Source organism: Aquila chrysaetos, chromosome 7 (assembly GCF_900496995.4).
Source record: "Aquila chrysaetos chrysaetos chromosome 7, bAquChr1.4, whole genome shotgun sequence".
Taxonomy (NCBI): domain Eukaryota; kingdom Metazoa; phylum Chordata; class Aves; order Accipitriformes; family Accipitridae; genus Aquila; species Aquila chrysaetos.
The window spans coordinates 42,164,075-42,188,179 of record NC_044010.1 but is presented as its reverse complement, the minus strand read 5'-3'; the positions used below and the strand labels follow the sequence as shown (position 1 = coordinate 42,188,179).

The 24,105-nt window shown below is 37.1% G+C and overlaps 1 protein-coding gene across 7 annotated transcripts in view; it reads right to left on the bottom strand.

The window, feature by feature from the left end:
* TAB3 (TGF-beta activated kinase 1 (MAP3K7) binding protein 3) overlaps nucleotides 1–24,105 on the bottom strand; it is a 48,695-nt gene that overhangs the window by 12,272 nt on the left and 12,318 nt on the right. For 2 of the 7 annotated variants that reach the window (XM_030019825.2, XM_041124798.1), the window contains exons 2-4: nucleotides 8,217–8,405; nucleotides 3,723–5,175; nucleotides 332–492 (exon numbers count right to left, since the gene is read on the bottom strand). In XM_030019825.2, the coding sequence (XP_029875685.1) occupies nucleotides 332–492; nucleotides 3,723–5,175; nucleotides 8,217–8,318 (1,716 nt within the window). In that variant the 5' untranslated portion in view covers nucleotides 8,319–8,405. Of the gene's footprint in view, nucleotides 1–331; nucleotides 493–521; nucleotides 786–3,722; nucleotides 5,196–8,216; nucleotides 8,406–24,105 lie in introns of those variants that run through there. The other 5 variants (XM_030019826.2, XM_041124800.1, XM_030019827.2 and 2 more) reach the window with 5 other exon arrangements.

Genomic DNA, 24,105 nt, shown 5'->3' with positions numbered 1-24,105 from the left:
CAAGCTGTGTATGGCTCAGGCTCTTTAAATAGATTTGGACATACACTTTTATAGGTCGTTAGGAAAGTAACTATCTATTCAGTTCTGTAGTCCAGAAAAGCACATGTATAAAAGTCTCAGAAATTCTGTTGCGAACACTAAGAAAGCTGGACACATATCTGCCTCTTAAATTATAAGAGCTGGCTTATGACAAGCCAAGAACTTACAAGAAAATCATCTCCAAAGATTGAAGATTTTATACCCCAAAATATTTTTCTGTAGAATACTTCAGTCCATGGAAACATAAAAAATAAATTTGTATCTTGAATTAAAATACTAACAAATTGCTTACTGTTGGAATTGCAGTTGTACAGCTAACTCTTCGAAGCCGCCTCTGCATTAGATCATGCTCCATACCATTGACTTCAGCTTTCAGGCGTTCGAGCTCTTCTTTCTCAAGCTTCAGTTCCTTTGCTAATCTCTCCATCCTTGCTCGTTGATGTAACAGCAAGGCTAATGTTTTACACAAAAGAAATAGTTACTAGCACACAAAAACCTGGAAAACTGAATTCTTAACTTATGCATAAGATTCATGAGTGACCTTTCTGGAAAAAAAAAAGTGATCATAAACATGCAGCCAAATATCAGTGTGAAGATGCTTTCATGCCAAATGAACTACAATTTAGAACAAAGTTCTTCCAGAATAAAAACACATTTTAGACAGTAACTCGAAGTTGATATTACCATTTTGGTCAAAGCTTCTTTTTTTGCATTTGGTCTTTCTCGTCTCAAAAATACAAAGGCACCTGTACAAGGAGACAGCTTCTCAGGATGAAACAGCAACCTAGTTCTATTAATACTGTACTGACAAAAAAAAAATAAAATTAAATACCAGAGGTAAGATCAGAAGGTAGCACACACTTCATATCTGCTGCTCAAGAGCAGCTGACACACTAGCCTTGAGACATCAGCCAAATGTCAGTACTGAATTGTTTTTTTCACTGCTATAATAGGTTATGCTAAAATAACTTAAAGTAGTCTCAGCTTTTCAGAGAAAGTACCGTAATTCTCAATACTGTAAGTTCCCCAGTGCTCAAAAGCAAAACTATAGAACTTCAATAAAACAGGCCAGAGAATCCAGAAAATAAAAAGTGGGGGCAGCTCAGGTGTTTCAGAGTCTTTAATTCTACAATACAGCCGATTCACTATCCTCTAATATCTCTCTGCTGTTAATCATTCTCTCTTATTTTTGTCACAGTACTGAAATTTATGACTCTCAGTCACAAGCTGATGTTGGGCTCCCAGAGCAGCCAAAGAAAGAATTTTGACTAGCTAGAAAATAATACTCAGTTTCTGCAGGAAAAGCATTTCCTCAGTATTTCATCATGATGCAAAACTGGCCAAGTTAATCAGTGTGATGCTTAGCATTTTCTGATCTGTCTGGTTTTACCTGATTAAAGTCTACTAGGACAGAGAAAAATAAAAGAAATTTGCTGTGGGTATTCAAACAAGCACACTGCTCATATAACAATGTTCCAGCGAACTGTTCAAATGTATGAAGACATTGTAGAATCTGCAAAATGCTATTTCATACAAAGCACCAGCTAGCACCTGCCCTTTTCTTCAGCCCTATCCAACACAGGCAAAGAAAAAAACCACATAATATTTCAAGAACATTTGCATACTAGCTAAAAAAGTTAGAAAAATAAGCAACAATATGACATAGCTTACTGGAGGAGGACGAAAAAAAAGTAACAGTCAGGAGCATAAAAATGACAGTGTTTTTTATCAGTTGTCAGCATTCTGTGCAAAAATGTAGCACTATAGTTTGGATTTTGTATGGATCCACCAATTCACGGCCGAAGAATAAACACTGAAAATCCTATCCAAGAATAACATCAGATGTTTTTATAATACAGGCACCAGTATTACTGAACAAAACTGTTCTCTACTTTTTGAGGTAGCATAACTCATCCAAGTAGAGTAAGAGATCGCAAAATTTAAAGGGAAAAGAAAAAGTACACATACCAGGCTGTATGATTTTCCACTAAGTACTATCAAACCTTGTCTTTGTGAGACTCCTCCAACTTAACATCTGATATGATTATATTACATAGCTTCACATTATACTGTAGTACAACTCATCAAACATGACTCACACTACAAAGAAACAGTGAAAGTACAGACACCAGAATGGATTTTTGGTAACACTTTTCACAGTGGTTCATATTCAGAAGAAAATTAAATAAACTTGTTCCCCGTATTAAGCTGTTAAATATACTTTTCTTTAGGACTCCTTTGTGGTAGTAAAGAATATAACGTCTATTATTCTACAATTTATTCCTATCAAGAGTTCAGAGTGCAGCAATACCAAAGGCTGTAATAAAGTCCCAGCTGTGGTAGGTATTGCCACAAAAGCAGATGCCCCAAAAAGCATATACTAACTAGTTTGATTTTGTTTTCCAAATACACAAATCTAGTGAAAGATACAAAGGCAAAACCAGATTTAAGCATTTCAAAGTATGTCTTTCTCAGTTATGTGAAGCTACTTACAGTTTTCTCACGTAACTGAAAATCTTTAACGAAGCTGTAATAGGAATGCTACCAAACAAAGCATATGGCCTAAGAGTTACAGACCTACTATAGAGTTCGTTCTCTCCAAGTAACATTTCTAATTGGGTCTACCAGGTCTACAGCTCTTTGTTGATGAGTTAGAATAGCTCAAAAGACACAAAGTGAAATATGAAATCAAGAACTACAGGTCAGCTTTATGACCATTATTTCAGCTATCTAAAGTGAAAGGAAGGCTAGAAGGAGCAACGGAGGAATAGAGTCTCTTTTCCAAATGCAAATCCAGAAACAAAGCACATTCTTTAAATAATTGCTGCTGATTATCATTCTGTCATTACCCCAAATGATTGGTTTGAATGCTTGCAGACTGATTCATTTGCTCAATTTTAAATGTTTCAAATCTATAAAGCAGATTACTCTGAGAAAAGCAGTTTTCAGCTAAAGGTTAAATTTCACCTTTTTTTTTTTTCCTTACTAAATTACTTTATTCTTCATTTATACACGGCATTAAGACTAACTACGTTCTATCCCAATGCAGCAGAACGCACATCCTAAAATTCATCTGCCAATCTCTTCCTCCTCTTTGAAAACTCTAAATGGAAGAAGTGAACTTTTGATTAAGTTCTTCAAAATAATTATTTTAATACCTTTCAAAATAGAAATATTATTTGTATGCACACCTGAAGTAATTTCAGCTGCAATCCTACCTCCCTCTCCTCTTTCACTTAATATTCTTCAATCTAAACCAAGTAAATTGGATTCAAATTCCCTGCAGAAGTTAGTGCTTCAGGTTTTATAAAGCATTCAAGTATGGAACAAATAAAAAAAGTAGTAAAATCCACATGTAAATTTATGACACAGTTCAATGCAGAATTTACAAACTGGACACACAGTATACGAACAAACCATCTACTGTTGTTGGCTGCAGTGTTTTCTTTTAAGAAATTCCCCTAACATCAAAAGTATAGCAACTTTAAGAACCTCAGAAATTCTTTATGTATTAGACTGAAATTTGGCAAAATTTTTTAAAAATCAGAACAAACTCTCTCATTAGATGATTTTTGGTGCAATTTCTATTCTTGTCTGTACAGGTTCAAAAATTCTTAGTAAGCAGCAAAATCAAGCTGAAAATGCATTTTACAATAATACAATTTGCAGGATGAAACATTTACCTTGAGTGTAAGCATAGTCGTCTGATCCAGAACTAGAACTTCTCTGATACTTATGGCTTCCTTTTTCTCCTCCAGATCCTGGGATTACAGAAATAGGCTGAATAGGTTCTGGTGCTGCAGAACGCTCTTCTTGGTCCACTAAATTTAAAAGATTCTCAGTCGGTGCTCGACCTACTGTGATTTTAAAAATGGTTGGGTTTGGCTGAGATACCATTACCCGAGGAGACTGTGTTGGTGCACCTGTAGGTCCAGTTGGTTGAGTGTAGGTAATATATACTGGATTAACACTAAATGGAGGTTTGGGTTGACCCGACATACCTCTTGATGGAGAGCTTGAAGGAGGAGTAGTGGCTGTATACAGCGAGTGCTGGTTTCGTTGAGATGGTTGATTACTTATTGGTGAAGGACTTCTGTTCATTGCAGTCCCAGGTCTTTGCGGTGGCTCAACTGTAATTTCTATTTTATTCATGGAACCTTTGGATAAACTAGGTCCAGCAAAAGGAGGAAGATACGATACAGAGTGACCGCCTTGTTTTTGAAAAGTCTGGGATGCTTGCTGATATGGATGGGGTGGGACAGTTGAAGGACTAGGAGGCATGAAAACATGTGAACTCTGATGACCCAGCTGAGGAGGTTGAACTTGGTGTTGAGGAGAGCCAAAGGGAGAGGGACACTGGGATGCCGGTGGTGATCGAAAAGCTGACTGAGGGATCTGGGGTTGTTTAGGAGAATACTGAGAAGGTTGGTAGTTCTGTTGATGTGGATACACAGGTAGAGGACGGGGAGTATAATGTGGAACTGGGCCCTGTGGCGATGAATGCCACTGTGTATTCTGAGGAGTCTGTCGTCCTGAAGAACTTTGAGATGTTTGTCTTATATAAATAGAGCCAGGAGTCCCATAAAGATTGCTTGGAATCTGTGGAAGAATTTGTAGAGCTCTGGGTACACTCTGTCCAGAGGGGAGGTTTTGTGATACTGTAACAGTAATGGGATTTGTACTGTACCGAGGTATGTGCATATACGTGGGAGGAGGGCCTTGCATAGCAGACGTGTTCATTCCTGGTTGTATGGAAGATGGCTGTGGAGGTGGCTGTGGAGGAGGAGTAGCTGCATTTCTATTCTGGTCATTCATGAAAAATGGATTGTAACTGGGAGAAGCTGCCACAACAGCGGGAGCAGAATGTGGTTCTTGAACTAAGCATATCAGCTGTTTACCTGCTGTGCGTTGTGGATCAATATGTCCATCACTTGAACTGTGTACCAGTGTACGACCACCATTAAGTTGAGCTCCATCCCCTGCATGATAGCTGGTATGAGGATGAATACCCAGATTAATGTGCAAAAGGCTATTTCTATTCATTCTGGTGTCATCGGGGCTATGGTACTCCATATATAAGTATTTGTTGCTCTCCTGTGCAAGGGCTCGACAACAGGCATCTAGGTTGTTGTTGTTCTAGGAGTAAGAATTGACACCTGTTATTGTCAAACAGCAAAAGAAAAAGCCAGCATTCAACAAGCATTCAACTGAAGCTGCCATCAAGCCTAGCTTGAACACAACTAGGGATAACGTTTCAAAAGACACAAATTTTGAAATAAAGGTAACACCTTCTAAGTCATAGTATGCAAGTAGTACATAACTCACATTGCAGCTAGCAAAATGCTATGGTAACACTAGCTACAGTATGACATATTAAAAAAAAAAAAAAATCAAGTCCAGTTTTGGGGACAGTTTGGTTAGAACTCTTGGCATCTTCTGCAAGGAACACGTATGTACAATTAACTACTTCTAGTAACAGCACAGATCAAATTAAACTAGATCAAAATTGCAAACTCTGGGAAGTCAAAAGAATAATGCAGATGACATTTTAATGTTTACCTGAGTGTTTATTGTTTTCATCTTTATTTACTGTTTACCTGAGTATTTCTCTTTACCTGAAAGTTTAAAAGCCCAACATTTTAAACCATCTTCTCTTGGTAGAAGAGAATTTAGTGCCTTGAAAATGAAGTCAGAAGAAATATTGCTTGAAAAAGTACTGGCAATTCCATAAAGCACCTTACAATTCTGACGCAATTTCAACTGCCTTTAAGAATTCAGGTTCAAGGCTAAAAAAAGGTTCATTCATACATCAGTGAGGAAACCAAATAACCCCTGTAAATGTTTGACTTGTTCTGTGGTGCCAGCAGCTGAAACTATACAGACAATAAATTATGAATCAAATGAAAAGCGAAATGGGGAATTCCCTTTCCCTTCTTCCCCTCTCCACTCATTTTAGCTTAATCTAATCTTGTTAAAAGAACGACACAAATGATAGCTTTTCCAAAAGAGTAAAATCACTAGAAAGCATTCCAGATTGTGGATTTATTTTTTTTCTTGCCACTTTCTCATACAACAGCCTGTATCAGTTGTGGTTCAGGGTTTTTTTAAACAGTAGTTAAAGAAAAATAATTTCACTTTAAGTTAAGTTGAACTACATCTGGCCTTCAGCATCCTAACTTGGTTACATGTGATTCAAGACTGGTACACCTTCTGTGACACACAGCACCTCCTTACCATAACAAGTGTGTACATATTTATATATACATGCATACAGCCCTGCATTCCTTAGCATGCTAAGAATACCATTCTAAGGAATATACATTAATAATGGTTTCACTATTTTAAACGCTATCACTATACAAAGTTTGTATACATATTAATAGTCATGTGGCCTTGCAATAACTATTTTCAACAGCCTATCTATTAGTTGATAAGTCACAGTTACATTTCTTTTCTAAAGGACTGATACCTAGTCAGTCTTAATACTAAAGTGAAGATGACTTTCCCAAAATTTCATATGATTTCACTATCAGATGAACACACATATTCAGCATGTTCTCAGATGAAGACTTAATATTGAACATGAAAAAAGAGTCCAGCACTTAATTACGTATGGCTCTTACTCCTTGACTACTTCCCCTTCATTCCAAGCTCCCCTTCTAGACCCCAATGGTTAATGAGAATATCCAGAAGTATCACAGAAAAATTTAAAACCCGAACATGTGGGAAACAGACTTTGTAATAATAACCAGCACCACAGTGCCAAGACAGCAGTCTCAAAAAAGTTAACCGCTACCATCAGCCACTTGCCATCTAAAGAGGACTTCATAAAGAGAGTCCTCATCTTCCTTAGGTCACTTCAGGGTGGAGGTAGAGAGAACGTAGATAGGACAGGCCCTAATCTGATTTTCTCGGGGTATGGAATATATTCGTCATTTCAAAGGACCTTCAATTTTTGATAGGTCTAAAACTCACACTGGTTTAAATCTAGAGCATGTATTGCAAAAGGTTAATGGAAACCAGCTCATGTATCTTAAAACAAATATAAAGTGCGTTTGGAAACAGATTATACACTTAAAAAAAAGACAGATACTTGCAATGTAATGTTAAGTAGCTATCCAGAACACCATATTATAGATATAGAACACCATATGCTTCTGCAGCATTAGGGATTCTTTGATTTTATCAGTTTAAAGATGTCCATGACTTAAACATAGTTCATCAAAAGGATCATGTACTTAAGAGTCCAGAAGAGATGACTGTCAGGGTAAGTAAAGCTTTACATTGCAGGGCTTCCCCTGCTTTAAATTTGTCTGAAAGCAATTCATTTGTATTTGCATGGTTTAGAAGACACACAATGCAAAAATTACAACCACAGTTACAAGTATACCTTCTCTTCTGCCAGAGACAGATGCAAAAACAGCTTCGCTACTTTCATATGCAGCAGTTTATCACATTAGGTTCCACCTCAGCAATGGCCACACAAGGCTAAACCAGATCTTCCATGTTTTCTATTCCACTCCTGACTCTTCCCATTAATGGAAAGTATTTCCAGACAACCACGACTTTGAAAAATGGTTATGTGTTGTCACTTCTTATCACTTCCAATTTGTGATTTTAGATGAAGGTGGAAGGAAGAAATGGAAAAAAAAACCCAAACCAAAACCAAAACAAAACAACACAAAACCAAAAAAAACAAACCAAAAAAGAACTGCTACCTGACTTGGAAGAAGAGAAGTAAAAATAAACCTTTGGACAGCTGTGGCAAAAGGATACCATGAAGACAGAAAACCTTTAGATTCCTAGCTAAGGCCAGTTCCTTATCTTGGAAGAATGAGTCATTGTTTGCTAAAATCTCCTTCAGTATATGTATGTTATTTATGTAGCCAGCATCAATAATCATCCCATTAGCCACTTTCCTTATTCTCTATATGCATACAGTCACAGGTCACATAGACAAGGAAGAATAGCCTGCAGAAAAAAAACCCACAAGCATAAGCGAAGAATGATAAAATCTTTGTATATAAGAGACAGGACAAAAATGCAAGTAGTGGAGTCTTCCACCCTTTCAAAATAAAACCAGAAGAATGAAAATCTATGCTCTATGTATACTACTAAAAAGAATTTTCATACAACAAAAATAAAATACACTAACTCTTAAAAACTCTTTACCATACCTGAAGCATGCACTGAGATACCACCCCTTCAGGTATCTCAGGGAAACGTTGTCGGAGATCATGGAGTACCTGCACATCGAGTTGTTGACTGCCCTGCGCCATGCCAGATTGATGATGTTCCAGATTACCAAAAAATGGAAGTCAACAGGCCTTCCAATGATTATGGTCTTCTGAGGCTTCTGGCATTTTCTGTAAGAAAGGAAACACAATCAATTATCTTCCAAGCCGTCACAACAACTTTTCCTCCTTCCTCAGCTGCATGTGTAAAAGAATTACTGTATTACTTTTTTAGATCTAGCTATCAAGAGAGACAAAGGCTTAAACACAAGAGTGGGAATCATCATGTCTCAAATTCTAATATTAAAACACTTAACATATCACGGGTATGTCTACATGACATTTCACTGGAATGTGCTAGTTCAGGTCTTTACACAGTCCCACTGTGGTACCACGTAGGCATAACTTAAATTAATCTGACCTGCATAAAATGGAACTGTTACATATTTATTCCCAGTGAAATTCTGAACTGTTTGTAGAAAAGTCTGAAGTTACTGCAAAGCATGCATGTCTCTTATTTACAACATGCTAGAAATAACAGACTGGAAAACTAAATAGCACAATTATCCAAAAATACTCCTCTAGTAATAGGCCTTAAACTCTTTCCTCTTTACATCGTTACAAATCCAAGAAGTTGGGAGCAATTTCTGTGAAATACAACAAGAGCTACACAGAATTTAAAGAGTCCTTTTTAGGATTATGATAAGCATCCATCTAAGATTTTTGTAAAGCACCTATTATATTCATACTGACATGTTTAGTGACAAAAACCCCTCTTTCCATTTCAGGATTCTTCTATTCAACAGTGAAAAGATTCTATCTGAACTTCAATACCCAAGGACTACTAGAAGGCAAATACAGTCTGAGTCAACAAATGCTCTTCTCACTTGTGGCTCATGATCACAGCAGTCATCAAAAGGCAGCTGAATTCTGATTAAAGATTCACAAAGACTTTGCGTGAAGGTGGTGCGTGACATAGCCCCTGTAACACATCTATTATTGTTAAGCTTCGCAAGCCTTTCCAACGTTACTACTCAGTTGAATTCATAACTGCAGAGAATGTAGTGCTGTCTTCAAAAATGGAAATGAAAGTCAGATACCAGCAGAGTTGGTGTTCAAGTAATATATTAGCTACTCAAAGTCCCAAATTAAAATTATGCTTATCTCAACCTCAGTGTATATCTCAACCCAGAATACCTGGGTGGCACATAGTATAGGTATTCCAGTCAGTTTTTCACTGGTTAGCTCAACTTCTAATAGCAGTCTAGAGCAGTACAACAGACCAGCACAAACATATGCACACCTTTATGCACTAACGAACTCCAACAGTTTCCTGCATCTTTCCTAAGAAAGTCTCTTAGTTTTCATAGGCAAGAACATAGAACATACATCTTCAAAGAAATATAAAATGTCAGGTTTAGGGTAAAAAAAGCTTTGGTGGTTTCTTTTTTTTATTACTTTGAATACTTAATAAACACACCTTTCTTTTTTCACCTCTTTCTAAATAGTACTTCCTTTCTCTGAAAAGAGGCAAAACAACAACCACCACCACAACAAAAAAAGAGGTCAAGTCAACTCGACTGTCTGGCTACTTTGTATGTGGACAGCTCTTAACTGACATTAGCATTCATTAAATAACACATATGCTTACAGGAAGGGTTGTTCTCTGTCATATCCGATATATTCTAGTATCCAGTATTACATCTGTCACATCACACTTTCTCAAGATAAATGAGACAAGTTTAAAGAACAGTGAGATATGTGAATTATCCTGCTGTGATTTAAGAAATACTACAATAAACTTACATTGTAAAATCACAATGCAGTTCTGTCCGCTGCAGTAACGCTGCAGACCCCTTTTATTTTAAAAGGAAACAAGCTTCCACTGAGAACACGAGCTAGCTGAAACTTCATATCTACACTCACAGTAGGGGATCTTTTATAAAACTCATTTTTCGTAAATGACAAACAAACATCATACTCTGAAAAGCAGACCGCCACAAGAATTCTCAAAGAAAACCTGACAGCAATCACGCTCTATGTGTTTCTAGACAACTCTCCTTTTCCCAGCAGGCAAGGGATGAAGTGCAGTAATGCAGGAGCACCCTACCAGAATAACCTGCAGTTAAAACCCCTGTGAAATAACAATGACAGCATATGAAAATCTGAAACAGAAGATAATAATTTTAATAATTTCATTTGCATGAGCAAAAGCCTTTGCATCACTTCTCTCCTCAAATGCAAATTCAAATGTAACATGGGTGAGCAGACTGGAGATCCACCATCAATACATACAAAGTTTTTCTACAACACTTTTATAACAATCTAAATTAATAATTTCTTTGATGGTTTTCTAACACTTCCTGAAATTGTGGTGAGTAAAGGTCTAACACTCAAAGTAATTGGCAGTTATTGGCCAACTATGAATTTATCAGAGTTCTCTTCTAAACACAAATAATGGATAACAGAAATTTCCATTCTCATTTTGAAGAGTTGAAGCTTCTAGCCTTCACAGTTACACAGACAGCCTTGAAAAGTCTACAAGAAACCGGAAATAATTGTCTTAAGAAGCATGAACACACAATCATTCAGAACTCCTTGGATTCTATGGTTACACTACTGCGGAAATTTGTTATTTTTCAGCCAAACCCACAAAATTCACTACTGCCGTATCTAGGAGCCCAGCATTTTGTCCTACCTATTGTCCAGCATTTTGTCCCGTCTATTCTGCTTGACCTGCCTACAACTGACTGCAGATTTTCCACTCTAAGCAGGCACAGACTGGCTGGAATACAATACTTGCTTCCCATGTTGCTCCACAGCACCAGGCAGGTGGAGAAGCAAGTTGTTCGGAGAGCCAAGAGCTTACAGCACAGACCACACAGCTAAAATGCTCTAGACAAGACCTCCTGCTGAGCCATGGGAGACTAAGAAAGCAATTCTTCAAAACTTCTTTCTTTCACAGGCTAAGGGACATGCTGACATGTCCAGGTGTACACTACCAGCCTTATAATTATTGAAAGTTCACAGAGCAGAACACATCAACAACCAACCCCAAGTCACAATGAAAGCAAGCCGCTTCATCTGTAACTCTCAAAAATGAGTTGAGGGTACCCAAACTCAAGTTAAAAAGCGTTTCACAGGGATGGAACAAATTAACATTGCTACATACATGGCAGTTCTAATGGCAAAACCAAAGGATATTGTTGCAGAATTGGTCCCGCTGTGTTAACACACAGAGATGACCTTCGGAGCCACTAGTGAACCTTGGGGATTATGCAAAGCAGGACTCCAGTCCTGAACAAGTACACTAATCAGTTTTTCACACCTTTTACATGCCCAAATTATATGTACAGGGAAACAGTATCTTAAATTTAATCTTCTTTCCCTAAGCCATTTGTGTACCTTGGAAGTTAAGAAAATAGTCAACAGTTCCATCAATCAACTGATGCCTCTTTTCTGAAATAATGAAAAATAAAGTACAATTACTATAGTCTTGATACTCCCCACAGATGTGTTCAAATATATACAGAAGGCAATTCATTTCACTACTGTTATTCTTGAAGCACTAAATCACCTAAAATGAAGACACATGAATCATCAGTAATGACATCCAATTGAAAAATAGATTAGGTCAATACATACTATCTGGAAGTTTATAAACTATGTACTGGTGCACTTATGCAATTACAATGTATGCAGCAACTAAAATAATTCCTGAGTGAACTTCCAGAAAACAGGTTACCTGGAAGACAGTTTCTCAGGCCTCATCAATTTAACGTTAATTGTTAAGAGTTTTATAATAACAGTTGGGCCTTGAAGGATAAGTGGAAAAAAGCAACAAGACAAAACACAATAATAAACAAATCAGTTTACAAAAGCAACATGCCAAAGGCATTCTGCTTCTATACATTTTACATAAATTCCTTCATCTTAAAAGTTTATTTAAATCTTTAGATTACAAGGATGAGAAAACACAGATGGATTTAAGTACCGTCAGGTAAAGAACCTCAATTTTTCCTCTGAATACTACACAAATGTAATTCTTAAATTTCATTGTCCTGACTTCTAATCAAATGCACGCTGATGCCTACAGATAAAGAGTATATTTATGGAATGGCATTCACATGAACTCAACCCAGTATTTGTAAATTAATCTATCTTTTTCCTCCTTGTTCATATCTGTTTGATCGCAGTGTTGAAGATAAATTTTGGCCTTCAGATTCATAAATGCAGTAGAAATTTTTTTAATTAAACACTCATAGGGCAATTCCTTCAAACATTGGCACTGGACTGACAGGCTTTTAGCCAAGAGGTAGAAAAGAATTCAGGGAAAGCTAGCAAAGCTGGATGCTCTATTCTGTCTAAACATTGCAAGAACTGGAGTATGAAGATACCATGAAATTTAGGTGGACAAACAGTAAAACAATATCAACTTCTTAATTATGGAATCTTCAAAACAGAAAGAACAAAATTAATGTTAATATAAATCAGTAAGCTGAAAGAAAAATGAACATATATAACATCTCCACCAAGCAAAAGTTACTTTGACTTTAGAGACATTTAAACTCACTTACAGTAAATATGAAGTAGCAAATTCAATAAACAGTTACACAATCCAAACTCATGACAATAATTCCTAACTATTATCTGTTTAAATATCATTTGCCAATACCAACACCTCATTCCTGTTCATATTTGCTACTGGCATTTAGGCAAGAAACTTCTGACTAACACTGGTATCAGTGCTACTCAGAACTTTATCCCTGTGCTGAGCCAAACAGAAGAGCAATAACAGTCTGAATACCTTCCCTGAACAGGAACTTTCCTTATTTCTCTGGTAGTGAATAGAGGGAGAACTGTGAAGAGTGAGGACAGGAACTGAGGAAGCAGAAAAAGATACAAAATTCTAAAATTCAGTTTCATTTATCTAGATCAGTACAGAATTTTACTTTCACCAAAAATGGCAGGGTAAATGAAAATGAGATCATGTCCAAAAGAAAAATACAATGTTCTTTAAATGGAAGAACAATAATAAAAGCTTAACACTCATTTGTAATGACTTTACTAAAACATACCATTTTGTTTTCAAAGCCATGCTAGACTAACTGGCTCCACAGCATGAGTTCTGAATCTGAGTGACATTTTACATCTTTTGTTCTAAATTTATTAAATGAAAAGAAGTTGCGAGTGCATCTTATGAATCATATTCCTTCTTGAGGCAATTTCAATCCATGTTAGCTACAGTTCTTGAAATTACTTTTTCAGTTTTGTCATTGCATTTTTCCTACTTATTTTCCTACTACTTATATTTTGCTGAAGTTGGTCTGAAGAATAAATTATTCATCTTTCTGAAAAAAAATCTGCTCTAGTCTGAAAAGCCTTTTAGAAGAACACAGACCATTCATGCTCGAAGCACAAAAAAACTCCCATTACTAGACTTGCTCTACAAAGTAATATTACTAAAGTATACAGCAAACCTAGAGCACACAGAGTGCTTAGGAAGTAAAAAAAAAAAATGTATGCAGATCCCAACTTTTTTATATACAATTTTAAAAAAGCAGTTGTTATTAGTAACATGTATTAGGACATTCATGTTTCATGACTGCTTACCTCTAGATTCCTACATTCAGGATGTCTTATAGTACGGAAATAATCCTACCAGAAAGTCATCCAGATACTGAACTACAGTGTTCTCCTTTACCAGGCACAGTGCATAACAGATTCTCCAAATAATCTGTTATTTTCCCAACTGTGAAAATTATTTCATTGTACTACTGTAATACAAAGATTTAAGCTGTATTTAAAAGATGATCCTGCTTACTAGAAGTATCTTTGTTAAACCCTATGGCCCAAGAAAGATGGCGAAAACATTCCGCCTCTCACAAAAGTAAATAGCACCTATTCCAGCTTCAGCACTCAAATTCAGCAACTAGTCCAAAGCATTTATTATTATTTGGGAATTAAAAAAAAAAAAAAACCACAAAAAAACAAAAAACCAACTTGGGCAAGTTAAGTCCCTAGAAACTGTCTTATTGGGAAAGGATTTCAAAGTTTGTATTTACACATACATGTATATAAACTGAAAACTATTCAGCGAATTACATGTTTGTTACAGTTTCTTGAATGAAGAAGTTACCCTATAAGCAAGGACTGCTTACCGGGTAGATGTCAATTTAGCTTCTATAATAGATGTGGACAAACTTCCACTGCCTCCAGAGTCATCTAGAGATTTGGCTACAGTCCTCCAAGGATACCAAGATTTACTGCATATGAAGCAGCATGAAAAAGCAATGAGATCGGTTGTAGTGAGTAACAACTCACACACAACTGAACAGCTTTCTCCACCCTTCTTCCCACTCCAGTCAACTCAGCTGAACTAACTCAACCTGCCAAAACAATTAATAATAATAAAAAAAAAAAAAAATCACTTTTTACTACTTTAATAAGCTTACCCTGCACAATGCACGGCCCACTGAATACCACACCACTGTGGAAAGGAAGAAAAAAGGGTAAAAACGGGAAGGGGATACTGGACCAGGAACACCACCTCCCTCTTCTCAGCACACGCAAGCCAAATGATCAGTTCAAGCCGTAACAAAAATGCACCTTCATGTGAAGCAGACTCAGAACAAAAGAACCAAAGCTGTTCTTGTATGAACAGCACTAAATCAGGACGGGGATTTTGCCAAGTACTGTCAATACTGCAGTTAGAGAACATGGTTGTGGCACTGCAAGAAAGCTGACTGTCAGCTGAGCTCAGAAGGTACACCACCAGGAAGAGGTCAGAACTGAAACTACTTCAAACTCCACGTCACTTCCCCACAGTCCATGCAATACTGTTCTCTACAAAAATTCTTTCTGAAAACTATGACTGACCAAATGATTATAGGCAGCCAGCTCTTTATCACTTATATGATTATACCTTTGTCTCCGTTGATGCATTGGTTACATGCTTCCAAAGGCTAGAATACCCTGCATACACTGCACGCCAATAGTAAAACATGAGAAGACAAGAAGGGAATTAGCTCAGCCGACAGATTTAGAAAGCACTTTATTAGATAAGATATTAATATCTTTTGGTTTTCACCTAACACTGTGGTTTTAACAAATAAATATGATTTCGGCCAGAGTCTACATTACTACATGATCACATACCAAATTCCACTTCCGTATTTCAATACTCAAGCAGATGTTAAGGTGTATAATTACTGTGGTGCTTCCTACAATGACTGCAAACACACAGCAGAAAACCTGTTAAATAGCAACATTCTTGTAAATAAGCTTGAATAAAACCATGAAATTTGAAGATGATGATTCAAACAGAGTTGCTTCTCGTGAAGAATTAACTAAGCAAAAATATGTTTTTTAACATCCCATCCCACACATATCTACTATTTAATAGGTATCTGCACCCAATTATAGCCTTGTAAACATGCCTGGCATGTGACCTGGCTGCAGATGCTATCACGTAATCTCACCTCTAATCCTTGAGCAGCCTCTGGAACCACTGTTGGCTTAAATTCAAAGGTGCCTGCAGTAGAATATTAAACTGACTGTAAGTGGTTTAAAGTCATCACGTTATACTGATACTGGGAATAATAAAGCGAACAATTTGGTACACTAAGTTTCCAGTTATTTAACTGTTCAAATAAACAAAAAACAATTAACTCATACCACAAATGTCAGAACAGTCATATCAATCCAACTAAGACTTTGGATTGCAGCAAAGGAAGGCAAATACTTTTATGGTAATGTGACACCTGCATAAAGATTCGCTAGGTGGAAGATCTTAAAGCCTCAGAAATACGAGAAACTAAACTGTTATAACAGTGCCAAGAGGGCAATTTTTCCTCACAACCATCTTCAGTCACACACTCACTCTGTTTAAACATGATGTATGACAAAAAGCAAGGATTACTTTTCCCTGCAACAGCCCAGCTAAAATAATTTTTAGTATTACATATAGCTAAGAACAACTCTCCCACCTCACAAATCACAATGACCATTTGCTACAGAAGCTTTTTTATTTACAGGGTGATACATCCCACAGCTTTGGGACTGTATTGTTTCACAGAGTAGGAAAGACAAGTACAACAGACTTTAAAGATAGTATGTCTTTATGAACTGACAAAACAAGTTCAACAAAGCAAGAGAAAAGCCGTCAATATTTAAAGTTGAGCTCAGCATGCTGCTGTCACTGCTCTGAATGACTGGCTACATCACTAAAAAAACAACTTCATGGTTAGTCAAACTGTCTTATGATGAACATTCATTCACTCGTATAAAAGAAGATCAACAGATTCATAAAGCTACTGGATGGTAGGAAGGCAATGTGAAACACATTGTGGTATAGAGGTATACAGCAAAATAAAACTAAAAATAAAGCTGACAAGCTATCACTGCTGACCAACTGGTCTCTTATATTATGGTAAATTTATACAAGCTCACCTAAGAACTCTTGGTTTGACATCCCTGTCCATTTAGCCATAAGATAGTTACGCAGCCATAGAATAGTTACACAGATGTGTCATTTGATGGCATAGAACAGCTCAGAGTACTGAAATGCAATGTAATTCATTAAAGCCAGCATGACAAGAATACTATTATCTCACATTGATGAAATAGGAATGTAAAGCAATGAAGACATTCCTCCTCCCCTCCCCCCATTAGCTTAAACTTAAGCAATGATCTGTTTTATCCATGTTTGAAACTATTTCCACAGATTCTATAAATGAGGAACATTGTGATACAGTATGGGCTGTCTTCATCACGCAAAAGCAATATGTAATTCTGAGGTAAGAGAAACCTGGATGGAAGAGATCCATTTTTGGCACAACACTGACATTGCCTAGAAATATGACCGAAGCATAATAAGGTTTCATCTGTGGTCTGTGAGCAAGCACGTTAATGATACAGGTTGTTACTCAAATTCAAAAAGTCATAATCAGTCACTATTCCCTCTTAGGCATGTATTTTGTGTTGCTTTGTGTGCTTTGGCATTTGCTTTTTCTCCCTTTCATTACAGTCTGTCACCCTTGTGAGCCATCAACATCTAAAAGGACTAGTGTTATCTATTTACTGTTTCTCCTCTTCCATCTATGACAGAAGACATAAAAAAAAAAAGTCACAGGAACAATATAAACAGTTTAGTGTTTACACAGATTAAAAAAAAATCAGGCACTGAGACACCAAGTTGCCAGGCGGAAAAGGAGTTGGAAGTATTGCTCTACAAAGATCTAACATTTTCAAAACAAGTCACACATCATTCTGTGGCATTGGTCATGATTAAATTTCTGTCCTTTAAGGTAGGACTAGTATCTGACAATAAGAGACCTTATTTATTCCACTGCTTTGGAAGCAAAAGGAATAAAAGTCATCTCTACCCTACATACAAGTCAAATCTCCACAAAGTAGAATTTACTTTCAATAGCTATATGGTACATTACACCAGGAGATACTGAAAACTGAATAATAATGAGAAGACTGCTTAACTGGAATGATGATACTCATTTTGGCAAGTAACTCAGAGATTCTTGGCCAGCAATTCCTCTACCGAGTAGATCACAGAATCATAGAATGGTTTGGGTTGGAAGGGACCTTAAAGATCAAGTCCAACGCCCCTGCCATGGGCAGGGACCCCTTCCACTAGACCAGGTTGCTCAAAGCCCCATCCAACCTGGCCTTGAACGCTTCCAGGGATGAGGCATCCACAACTTCTCTGGGAAACCTGTTCCAGTGCCTCACCACCCTCACCATAAGAAATTCCTTCCTCATGTCCAATCTAAACCTACCGTCTTGCAGTTTAAAACCGTTGCCCCTCATACAGTCACTACAGGCCTTGGTGAAAAGTCTCCCTCCATCTTTCTTATAAGCCTCTTTTATATATTGAAAGGCCGCATCAGATACTAGGAAATACTTAATTAGGAATTTATGGGTCTCCCATTCCAAAAAGCAACTAGAAGCGGCTCTCGCTACACAACAAAGTTACAAGAGAAGTAAGTTTTCAAGGCAGTGAGATAGTTCAGGAATGATGCTACTATGCAGCAAGTACTATTTCCAGAATTCTGCAGAATACAAGGTGCAACTAGAAATTGTAAACACAAGTGAGTTTTTAATGCCTCACAGGTAATCCTGAGATTATCACAAGGCTATGCGGACAATGAATTGGCTTTCTTACCAGGACATACAATCTACAATTATTGACTGAATGTTTGTGAAATATAGGCTGTGGCTGAAACAAACCTGCAGTGAACCAGCATACTGTCAGATTTCCTAATTCATAAAATGTAAGTGTTGGCCCTCTTAAAAGCAGTTTTATAATGATGCAAAATTTTTTTGGCCATTATATCCTATTTGGGGAATCAAAATGAGCCAAAAAGGATATAAGAAAACATGAAACTGAGTATATACTACAAAGCATAGGAAAAAAGTCTACTGCAAATCCATGGATCATAAACTTCAGCATTATTTATTTTTTAAAGTACAGTCTGCTATTCATATTTCCACATTTAACAATTACTAGTAGCTGAGGTTTATACTAGAGGGAAATTGAGCTAACAAACTGCAAAAATACTGGACTATTGTTTAATACACAAACTGTTCCAGAAACTGAGTTTCCTTCTCAGAAGTGTGAGATTAACATTTCTCGAAGTTGAAATGTCTCAGACTATTGCTATGGATGGAGAGTTATCTGCAGGTTACCAGTCTGAATTTCAACCAGCTCAACAGGAATTTAACACTGTTCCAGCCTAAAAGATGTTTATAGGTCCTACACAAGATAAGTGATTCTCAGTATTAGCTCCTGCTCCCACATCACAAATTCACTGCTACACTTTGAATTTGCTTGTAAGACATTGAGAACAGGCTTTGTTGCAACATATATTTATACTGGTCAAAATACAGCGAGTCCTTCCACAAGAGATTTCCACAAAATGAAACACTATACTTTTGCAGGAATTCAGAGCAGTAAGTATTCACTAAAGCCCGAAGTTTCACAAAGTCTGTAGACAACAGTCATGATTTTAAAAAAAATATGAACCAAATTGTCATTTGGTTTACCTACATAGAACTTGTAAAATTTCAGAGTTAACCATACTCATAAATCAACTGTTACACATTCAACTGGCTATTCACATAATTAGCCTAAATGTCTCCCTCACTTTTCACTTTGATTTGGGCTTCTCCCTATTAAAAATATTTGCTCTAAATAAATGAACTGCTATCAATAAATTTGAAAGAGACAATTGACCATTTACAGAGTAAAAGCAACATAATCACATTAGTCATCTGAGCCTGCTGATACTTCCATAAAAGGCACACCACTGCACTTCATGCATTCAGGGCTATACCATTTGAATTTTTAACCAGTTATTTCATTTACTTGGGTGGCTCAGCAAACAATTTCACAGCGAAGTAAAAGCTTGGCCATCCTCTCAGATCCCGCTGAAGCAATGCAAGAACTACAAAGTTTAAATTCACTCCTTTTAGTCAACCACGCTGTGAATTAGCAATAGGATGAGCGATTTATGACAACAAACTTTAAAACATAAAATCTAATTCTCTATGCAACCAAAGAAACCTTGAACTATTTGAATTAAGCTATTCTTAAGGTAGAAAGAGGAGAAAAAAATTCTAAATCAACTGTTTAAACATCAGGTTTCCTGCTTCTGAAATATCCCTGACAGACTTTTGTGATGGCTAACAGTAATAGTGCTGTAAACAAGTTAAAAATAACCAGGCTAGTACAATTTCTCTGTTAAGTCTCTGATGGGTTTTTATATGACAAAGCTTGAAAATACTCTGTATTGAATACACTGACTGAACCAAAGATTTCTATTTTGTTGATAACTTCACATATGGAAGAGCGTTACAGGAGAGGACGCAGACAATTTCTGTAACACACCCTGTCTCAAACTTTCACATTTTTCTGCACCAATAAGAAAATGATTGCAAAGCATATTTATACGTGTAAAGAAGTATTCATTTTCCTGCAGAGATAAAAGGAGATACTAACTGCATTAGTTTCAATTTAAGTGACCTGTGTAAATTTATCAGCAGACCATGTAACTGACAACAGCGCAAAAAGCAACATCTACTGCAAAGACTGCCTGCATACTGTATTGACTACAACTCATACCCAAGATGACCAGTTGAGAAAGAAAAGAAAATGGTACTGGGAAGCAGGAACACCTATGCAACACTGTTTCTGGCCTGACTACTACTAGCCTCTCCTCACTTTGGCCACCTTAAACCAGAAGAAAACCCCTAGATTAGAAGGAAGTGGAGTTGAGTGAGGGGATGAGAAAACCTCATTTCAGGATCCCCAGCAAACACGTACTGATGGAGTATATGACTCTACACAGAGGAAACAGTGGAGGGAAGTGGACAGGCGCATATAAACAGGAACAACAAATAAGACAGAAATAAGGGGAGAGCAGAAACAGAACAAACAAGGAACTGACAGGAGTCAATACAGAACAATGCAAAAGATTATCGACAGCACAGAGAAATACGAACCATATACTCCTTACATACCACAAAACATCAACTTCCACTTCTGAAGTTTTGAATTAAGCTTTGGTGGCCTGACTGCGTAAATTTCCTTGATATGACTAACTGCTATAAAATATGGTGGACAAGATATGCAGCATGCCTGTCTTTTCTATCATTCCAGGAGAATTTGTTAAGATAAGGAACTGTAATGTGAACCTTGCCTATTTTGTGGTATTTTCTGACAAGTCTTTGCATGAACACCCACCCATAAGGGTGTCACAAAACCAGGTCATATTAAGAGGTTACACATAACATTGTGTCAATTGTATTTATTTTATCTATATATGTTTATGTCAATATAACATATTAACACACTGAGGTTATCTATAAGCATACGCGTGCATCTATAGATGCTTGAGTGTGTGCCATAGTTCAGGAATTACTGTACCCAATTTCCTAGCAAAACAGAAAAGATACCTTAAAATAAAAACATCATCTGCCAACAACATACATACATACACACACGCGTATGTGTATGTAGCTATATATATGTGTATATATACAGCTGTCATATAAGCCCTAGATGGAGGTTTTTCTCTCTCTTATTTTAAGATCTCAGCTTAGTCCCAGACTGCCTTTCTGGGGAGATGTGCTTCAGATACTATGCACTGCAGATATTTTAAAATGTTTTCATTCTGCACTGGCTTCAGCATTCTCTATAAAGAATACTAATAGGATACAAAAAAAGTCTGGTAGAAGGAAATCTGTGAGTTTCCCTCTTTCCACAAGCAAGGTCTATGTTATAACTGTTGCAGTGAGAAGCCTTGGTAGTATAAGGTAATGTTTAAACAACTGACACTCAGATAAAGCTGTAGCTGCCCTGTCTGTGGAACTGCTTCAATGGCAAATCTCCATGAGGAAATCTAGATATTTCAGACCCACTTGTTCCATAATCTTTGGCCAAGATTAGAAATAGAACAAGCCCAAAAAGATAATGGAAACACCGGAATATGAATACAATTGTTCATCCTAAGATGCACTGATGCATTCCTGCCAAAATCCTTGTACAGCTTCAAAGGACTTGAACAGTATCCAATAGCTTTACTTGATAAAAGCTTTAGAGTGTCCTCTTCCTTACAGAAAACCTGGCACCAAATCAGGTGTTTTAACACCAGACAGGGCAGGCTGAGAAACTACAGATAGCAGCAATAAAAGGGCAGCCACCAGCACTGAACTTTTGCACAAACGATACTAATTTCCGCTTCATATTGCCAAATAACTTTCATTCTCTTTTGCGTGCTCTGAGCAGAGGACAGGATTGGAAACTGATTTTTCTAACAATTTAACATTAAATTAGAAGCTTTATGAATTACAATTACTCGTAGGTCACTCAGCTATATAACAGCACAAACTGATTCTAAAGACCATGCTTTACCTCTCTCTCAGAGGCTTTCAGTCATGACTTTCGTAGCTTAAGGAAAACCGAGTTTGCAGTCCTGACACCTTGGTTACTCAATGACATTGTCTGCAGTGGCAGGTTGTCAGTATTCAGGTCATCAGTCATAACATTTGTTTATTTTTGTTGGTCTGGTACCCGGCCAGAAAATTTCAGATCCAAGTGATGAGATTAACGCAATTCCTGGCTGAAGCATGCATGACTTTTTACATACAGCTGAGTATAAAAAGACCAATTTTGTGATTATGGAGCTACAGCCCTCTTTCACAGAGCCTGTGATCACAAGCTATAGCAGGAACATGTTAAACAACTCTGTGGCTCTGTGGCTTTATAAAATCAGGCTTACAGTATAAAAATTAAAGGGAAAGGGGACCTCTACTACTAGCCAGTCTTTCCACAGTTGACACTGCATGGCTGTCTCATGGAGAAGTTGCGAGGAAATTTCACTTTCATCAGGTACAGCTACAGAAAAAAAATAGGTATAAATCTGAATGAGACAAAATGAATGAAGCACACTTTCTGAAACTTTCAGGAATAAGCAGTATTTTGCTTTTCAAAGCCTTTCACCCAAAAGTCTGTATTCACAATTTCAATTTTTAAAATACCTTATTTTTATTCTATATGACAAATATTCTTCCAAATGTAAGTTAAACATGCATGTTAAACACTTAAAGCAATCAGCATCTCTCTAAAGCCAGATCATTTCCACACTGATCTGCCCTACTGTACTCCATTAAGGTTGGTAGGATAAACTGCGCTGATTTCATTTCCCTTTTAGGAAGCTATCCTCATAATCCTGCTTTAGAAGAAGAAAAAAAAAAAAATAGGGCTCAAAGACAGCTTCGACTTAAAATAGTCACTAGCTCATTCTACTCTCTTTGAGATGTTTGGATTATTTCACTTCTCTGAAACAAGATGCTGTCCAGCAGCTCAAGGTAGGGGCATCCTCCAAAAGCACCGTCCTTTTTTGTTTTAACAGACCTCTCTGTTCTTACGGGACATACGGGTCTTGTGGATAACTTGGTAAAGCAGTAGCAAAAGAACTGCTTGAAACGTTCTTTACACTACACTAAAATTGCCCTGGTATTTGCGCTGTGCTCAGTGCTATTCACATTCACAAGCACAGAGAGTGCAACAGATATCCATCCAATAGTTTGAGTGGTTGCAGATGCAAGCTGCAAGAATGCAAAAGTCTTTCTTTCACCTGATACGGTAGTTTCTTTGCTTAGATGCTGCAGCAGAGATGTGGTATGAAGTTAGTTCTTTAGCCAACCTCCCAATTTCTTTACTGTTAAGAAGTGGCCATGTCTCTATGTTTTGTAGAGAGTAACAATATGGAGCATGCACAGCTCTTTATTTAGACACAAAGAATTTCAATCTGAAACACAGGTCTTTTGGTCTAACTCCCTGGAGTCTTAGAGGAGCGTCATTTGCTGAGAACACAGAGAATAAAAATCACGGTCATGTACCTTCCCACAAATCAAATGCAGCCTTGTATACAACAGGAAGTTAGACAGCAGAAAAATCTAAAGTTTAAAATAATTTGCAGTCATCTCCTTGCCAGCCAAACAGACTGCCACCAGAGTATTCCCCTGAAGCCAGTAAGTGACAGATAGTGTCTGCCCTAGACACCAGCAGCACAAAGTGACAGATTTGTACATTTCAGAACCAAAAAAGCAGTTGAAAGCAAAAATAGGTTAAAATAACATTGTAACCTGATGCCTTGATTCTGAAATCACTGCACAAGTAGCCATACCCTCTGCTTAACAAAATAGCCCAATGACTTCTTCAGAATTCTCACAAACATTAAACACAAACAAATCACAGCTCTAAGCATTTGCATGACCTGGACTCACGTGTATGCTTCGGGTTTTCTCTGCT